Consider the following 7,500-nt stretch of genomic DNA (forward strand, 5'->3'; position numbering starts at 1 on the left):
ATTTAGTATTATCATCTAAGGCTAAATAGAACAACGGAGATGGCATTTGAAAATTCTTATACATGCCCTTACGTATTTGCAAACCTAATGTTGTTCAAGCGTCATCTGTTATAAAGCCAATTTTAGGGAAAGATAGTTTTACTATTTACTACTAATTACACACCCAATTTTGTCTTATAAATACCTCGAAGGGTCTTTAAGAATCTGGGAAGCTACAGGTGGGAAAATTTAGCATTGAGATGTTTTTGTACTTTGCTTTTGTTTGGTTATCCTTTTCATGCTTTAACTTTATATAGGCGTCCTTTTATACAACTCACTATGCTTTTATGGCTTTGCACGGGAAGATTTAATATGATAAATTTCCTGGGAAGTTCAGAAAGAAAAAAAAATAGATTTTTATGCCATACCTCCAAAAGAGCAAAGAACATAAAATATATTAGTTTACAGGTAATATGGCTTTAATGAATCTATTTATTCAAGATCTTATGAATAGTTTCCTTTGCTTATAATTTGTTCATTTAGTTGATAACGGTCTCTTTTATTATTACATACCTTATATTCAAGTTGAATAGTAATCATCTCCAAGTGTTTACCTTAATTTGATGTGGTGTGTGAATTCCATGATCCAGTGTATGCAGCAAAAAGAAAAAAAAATCTTCATTTTACCTTTGTTATGATTTAGAAGAATTCAAATAAGCAATGCTTTCTTAGCCTTCAAATGCAAAGCGTTTGTAACGTGGTGAGAGCGGGATAGTGACTGGCCAGAGTTTTTAGTAACATCTCGATGATGGAATCCTCCGAAAGGAATTAAAACCTTAACGTTCTTCATGAACTGACTGATATTCTTTATTACAGGCAAAAATTAAAGTTTTATTATTCCATAAAATATCATAGGATCAAATTCTGTATTCCCTAAAAAAAATCCAGAATTTAGTGCTTATAGTATTCTTTATCACTGCCCCATTTGCTACACATAGTAACTATTTTACTGTACAATATTTAATTCTTTGTTTTATTTATTTCCTACTGACTACAGTAACTAATGTAATTTTATTGTTCATAGTTTCTTCAAGTTGTTGCTCAAGGAAAACTTGGGAGCGTCATGTCTTTCCTGAAAGTTGGGATTGATATGGACTGCAAGACGGAAGACGAGGATGAATGGGGTTTGTAAAATTATCATTACTGTTGTCGTTATTATAATTTGCCTCTTTAAGTTCATCTTTCCAACAGATATTTCATATGGTAGGCTACAAAATGTTATTTATTGCCATTTTTCTCCTTCTATTCTGGTTTCAATTTGACGAAGGATACCTCTCAATCTTTTAAGGATAATAGTAGTTATATGAGGTCTCTGCCCCGTATATGGGCATTTCCCAAAAATGTCTTGATAGTCCCTAGCAACTTTTCCCTTGGGCTGGCGGAATTTCAGATAGCCATATATCTCCCATGGAATTACATCCTCTTGCCTTTTATTCTATTAAACTTATTAGTAGTTGATTTATTCTGCTCATATCTTTTTAATATTTGTTTATTTATTCTATATCTTTGTTAACTTTATTTTGCTTTTTAAGGTAAGGGATGGGAAATTGATAACTATAATGGTCGTCTAATCGGTTGCATACTATATCACTGAATTCACTAAAAGAAGAATCATACCTGTAGTCAACACTAAAAACACTACGGTATTTAGAAATGACCTTAGATTAAAGATTTTCATAATCCTTAGACAGAACTGGTAGGAATGACTCAGAAGGGATTTCCGCCATCAAAATTTGACCACTAATTTGGAATATGAAAAGTTTTTCTTAGAGACTTCCGGAATGTTCATTTACCCTATTGATCCGTGTTAGTAAATATCGCTTAACAAGATATACCATACGTCAATCAAGATCAGTAGTAACCTAACAATAAGCATTAATTGTAGTAAAAACATGTTTAGTGAATTGAATAACAATAGATAGGGTTATTGAAGTAAAGGTAGTAGCATTGATAAACAAAGTTAAAGTTGGTATGTTTGTAATAGATGAAATAGAGGGTTAAATGGTTACTTTCTTCATTTTCAGGTCACCGAGCTATTCACTTAGCTTCCTTGTATGGCCACGTAGATGTGGTCACTGCTCTCTTACTGTTTGGCGTCAGGAGAGAAGCTGAAGATGACATGGGTAAGAAAGTTACCCTTCTCTCTGGTTACGGTTCATTTTCCCTTTGCCTACACATACACCAAAGAGTCTGGCTTATTCCTTGCAAATTCTCCTTTGTCCTCATACATCTGACAACCCTGAGATTACCAAACAATTCTTCTTCATCCGAGGGATTATCTACTGCACTCTAATTGTTCAGTGTCTACTTTCCTCTTGGTAAGGGTAGAAGAGAATCTTTAGCTATAGTAAGCAGCTCTTCTAGGAGAAGGACACTCCAAAATCACACCATTGATTTTAGTCTTGGGTAGTGCCATAATCTCTGTACCATGGTCTTCCACTGTCTTGGGTTAGAGTTCTCTTGCTTGAGGGTACACTCGGGCACAATATTCTATCTTATTTCTCTTCCTCTTGTATTGTTGAATATTTTATAGTTTATATAGCAAATATTTATTTTGGTGTTGTAGCTGTTTTTGAAATATCTTATTTTCCTTGTTTCCTTACCTCACTGGGCTTTTTTCCCTGTTGGAGCGCCTGGGCTTATAGTATTCTGCTTTTCCAACTAGTGTTATAGCTTAGCAAGCAATAATAATAATACTAATAATAATTGGATGTTATAGCAGGTTCTCACATATATACTCCAAGTAGATTTTTTCAATATGACCTGAAAATCAAGGAATGTGGATTACTATCAATAATTAGTTTTATAAATAAAATGTATGTTATAAGCAATACCTATCGATAATCTTACTTATAATGTTCAGTTCGTTTTATTTTCTTCCACTTATTCTTTCTTTGGCGTTTTGCACCCCCATTTTTTTTTTTGTCACATATGCTCAATTTCTCTTAGAAATACTTCTCATCCTATAATATCATTGTCTGTCAAATAATCGCCATAATCGTTGAAGAGACTTAAAGCGCTACTACAGGCAAGATGAACGCACCCTTATGGATTGTATATCTAAGTTTCCGTGACATTTTATTAGAGAAATACATGAACTGGCAAAAAGTGTAGAGACTGAAAACATTTCTAGGAATTAGCAACACCCCCCCCCCCCAAAAAAAAAAATCATTCGGAATGAAAAAAAAACCTTGTTCATAATCCGGTATCTCCCCTCCCTTTCCCCAAATGTCAGTCGTTGTCAAAAGTTTCGGGAAAAATACATTCAGAACTTACAGCGTAATTCTGACAAAAAGCAGAAAAACACAAAGAAACAAAGACGTCGACGAAGCTTATTACTTGCAGGCAGCACGGCAATGCACTACGCGGCGGCTGGGGACCAGATAAAGGTTATGAAGATCCTGAAAAACGGTGGGTGTAAACTGAACATTAGTAACCATCTCAACATGACGCCTCTCCATTTCGCTGCTATCCGCGGAAAGGCCAATGCAACTCGTTGGCTGCTTGCTGAAGGAGTCCTAGGGAGTGTCAAATCCAACACTGGGTTTTCAGCTGCGGATATTGCAGAGAAGGAAGGTTACCAAACTGTGTCCAACATCTTGAAGGAGAGCCAAAACGTTAAATGTCAGATTCAGGTGAAGTTTCCTTTGTTCTCTTTATATTTATGTGACCTTTCTCTCCTACTTTCTGTGATGGCTTGACTGCTAAACGGATATTTCTTTATTTAACAGTCTAGAGATACACTTTAAATTATTACAGACAATATCCTAATAATTATATCAAAATGATTCAATAGTTAGATTATCTTATACTTTTGAAATGCATAGTTTCAGCAACTTTATGACTATGTACATAAATTATAATTACCAATTTGAAAATATTACTAAAATCCAGAGGAAGGCTTTCTTCTGTCATATATTCATACACAATCTCTCTCTCTCTCTCTCTCTCTCTCTCTCTCTCTCTCTCTCTCTCTCTCTCTCTCTCTCTCTCTCTCTCTCTCTCTCTCTCTCTCTCTCTCTCTATATATATATATATATATATATATATATATATATATATATATATATATATATATATATGTATATATATATATACATATATATATATATATATGTGTGTGTGTGTGTGTCTGTGTGTGTGTTTTGATAGATAGATAGATTGAGAGATAGATATACGTGTACTTGTTTTTTCTCTTCTAAAATATGTGTCAGTAGTGAAACATATAAATAACCTTCCTATCTTCATAATGAGTCGTATAATAGCGGTACGTTTAATATATTAGGTAATATTGCCCTATTTACAAATGATCACTTCTCTTCTCACATTCAGGTACTGTATAGTATATTTTTTTCTTTTCATTATTTAGACGAATGCATTAAGCATTTATTTCACAGTATTCGTCACTTTTACAGGATAAAAATGCTGTTGTGACTCTCAAGAAAAAGTTGGGCGTTGGAGGCTTCGGAACAGTGTATTTAGGAGTTTTGAATGGCAGAGATATTGTTGTCAAAGAGGTAAATATATTATCATCATTATCTCCTCCGCCCATTGACGCAAAGGACCTCGATTAGATCTCGCCAGTCGTCTCTATCTTCAGCTTTTAATTAAATATTTCGCTAATCATAATCTCCCACTTCACGCTTCATAGTTCTCAATTTCTCATTTATGTAGGCCTGGGTCTTCTTACTCTTTTAGTGCCTTGTGTAGTGCAGTTAAACATTTGGTAAACTAATCTCTCTTGGGGAGTGCGAAAAGCATGCCCAAATCCCCTCCATCTACCCCTCATCATGATCTCATCCACATATGGCACCCGAGTTTTTTTTTCTAATCCTGTTCCGCGATTAAACACCCAATATTCTTCTGAGAGATCTGTTCTCAAATCTGCTAAATCAATTGGAAACTGTTTCGTTGTCATACTACGACTCATGTCCATACAGCAATACAGATCTCAATAAACTCATATATATTCTGATTTTTATATGCAATTTCCAGCAATTTGATATCCAAATTTCACTCAACCTAGACATTGTCTGGATTGCTTTTCTGTCTTTCACTAAACTCAAATTTATATAGCGTATACAAAATTAATTAAGGAATTTGGAAGTGGTTTATTTAGTTTCTATGTGGAGGAACATTATTAAGAGAATCTTTTAAATCGGATACCAATCCATAATAGTACCAGTATGTTTTTAATAGCTTTTATCATTAGTCACTTTTAGGTACAGGGTTGAGTTAATACTTTTTTCTCCGAATTTTTTATAATTATTTAGATGAATTCTCCGATGGTTCCTATAGTTGTCCAGAGAGAATCTCTTCAACACCCTCTTTACTTTATGAATATCTTTTCAATACTCTTCTATACACGCAACAACTATGATTTTTCTGTGATATAAAATATTTTTTTTTATTCTTTAACATCAAAGTAAACCGGTAATTTAGCAATGTTGTTGACTAAGGTAGTTTCTGATGTGATGTGTTCTTTAAATTTCCTTCATAAACCCATTTTAGTTTATCAGTTCTTTAAGTTTGTTCCATCTCTTCCTAAGCTCACAAGCAATACATTCTTTTGATAATGCAGCATTTCACAGCGTTAACAGGAATATACTGTTTTTCTTTTTATATATTCAACTTCCAAAACCCCTCCTCTTTGATGAGGTCATTAGGAACTTTCATCATTATCATTACGCTTGGACTTACTACCAACCAGAACGTTCATCAAAATATGCATCATCATGCCTGTTTTTAAAACAGGTTTAGCACTAATCGTTCCAAAAAGTAATCTTACCAACTTTTCAAATAGTTTTATTTCTTAACAGAGGCCACCAATTCATAGAAAAAGGTTTATTTTCTTTATTTTGCATTCTATATACAGTAAAGTCACGGAATATGGTTGCACAACTGTTATTTTTTATTTTCCTCACAATTTCATAAGTGACCGTTGGCAAAGAGCTATTGTCAATGGTGTTTTTATTGATAACAGACCTGCATTGCCTGGTCTTCTGCGGGCTGGTTTCCTAAAACTTTTATTTGTTTCAATCCTTACAAGAAATAAGGTGGTTAACCTAGAAATGATGCAGACATTTTAACTCTTGGTCCATATCTTTGCTACCTGAAATACGAATGATAAAGGAGGTAGTATTGTACCATGCTCCTGCTCTTCTAAATCTATAAAAATGATTGAAATATCCCTAAATTACCCGAACATCAGTTTTCCAGTCGTGTTATCCTTGAGAATTATCATCTGTGAGTGCTTTTAGAAAATTGCCGTAATACCACACTAACTTTGCTTTCCAGTTCTTCCTGTTATTGCGTAGACTATGCGGCTAAAAAGTCCTTTAATCCTATTCAACATGTTTCTTTTTCTTGTAGAATATGATTGTTACGATTACTTGATGTAGCAAAAAGGTTTAATATACTTGTACAGTGCAATAGGTAAATGTAATAAAATATTCTAAAAGCTTTCAGAAAAAAGTGCAAATATAGTTAGGAAAAAAGACAATTATTTGTATACGAAGATAATTTACTAAATTCATACCAAACCTTTGAGATATTGAAAAAAAAAAAATCTTCCTATTATTATATACTAAGCAAGGTAAGGCTACCTCTCTATCCGATAATAATCTAAAATGTTTTTATTTTGAGTTGTAAAGCTTATTCATTATCAATATTCTGAAATGCTCCAAATGGCCATCATTACTGTCAAACCTGTTGAAGTAATTCTAAAAAGCTTCAACTGTATAGTCAAATGCTTGATGACACATATATTTCACAACGAAGTTTAGAATATCTATCTTAATTAATATTGTCATTTCAAGTATGTAGACAATTATTAACCGAACGGTAATATTTAATTTGATCATTTCCAACGTTTTAATCAGTGTCATTGAAATCATTCGAAAACCTTTTGGGATAGCTGTTATGAACAGTATTAGAAATAAATTTGTCAATATACCCAGAGGATCAATGTCTTCAATAACATTGGAAAATGCTTTATGTATATACCTTAGATACTAATACCATTGATTTGACTGAATTACCTAATGATCAGTGTTATTAATGTAACTCTGAAGCGTTTTCACTGCATACCCCAATGACTAATATTAGTTACAAATTCATTGAATATTTTAACTCTGTGGCTTAATAATCAGTTTCACTGATATTCCAAAATGTTTTGTACATACCTTGATAGCCAGTGTTATTGACATAATCTTCAAACGTTTTAACAGTATACCTTATTGAATAGTGATATTGGCTCTATGCTAAAACGTTTCTTCTACTTTTTATACCGAAATATCAAATATAATATTTTTGTTATCCTGAAATGTATCACCTGCTTATGTTAATGTACAAATTTAGTGAAGGCATTTCAAAAGATTTAAACCCTTTACCTTAAAGGTCAGTGCTATTTTCAGTATCATGATAAAGTTCAAATATACTGTATAGCACTTTTATCTGTGC

General features: G+C 33.1%; 1 protein-coding gene across 8 annotated transcripts in view; it reads left to right on the plus strand.

Annotated features, from left to right (window-relative positions):
* LOC137642582 (ankyrin-1-like) overlaps positions 1–7,500 on the plus strand; it is a 139,871-nt gene that overhangs the window by 100,378 nt on the left and 31,993 nt on the right. For 7 of the 8 annotated variants that reach the window (XM_068375265.1, XM_068375270.1, XM_068375269.1 and 4 more), the window contains 4 exons: positions 1,064–1,163; positions 2,064–2,162; positions 3,385–3,674; positions 4,455–4,556. In XM_068375265.1, coding sequence (XP_068231366.1) covers positions 1,064–1,163; positions 2,064–2,162; positions 3,385–3,674; positions 4,455–4,556 — 591 coding nt within the window. The remainder of the gene's footprint in view (positions 1–1,063; positions 1,164–2,063; positions 2,163–3,384; positions 3,675–4,454; positions 4,557–7,500) is intronic. The other variant, XM_068375267.1, reaches the window with a different exon arrangement.

Source organism: Palaemon carinicauda, chromosome 6, assembly GCF_036898095.1.
Source record: "Palaemon carinicauda isolate YSFRI2023 chromosome 6, ASM3689809v2, whole genome shotgun sequence".
Classification (NCBI taxonomy): domain Eukaryota; kingdom Metazoa; phylum Arthropoda; class Malacostraca; order Decapoda; family Palaemonidae; genus Palaemon; species Palaemon carinicauda.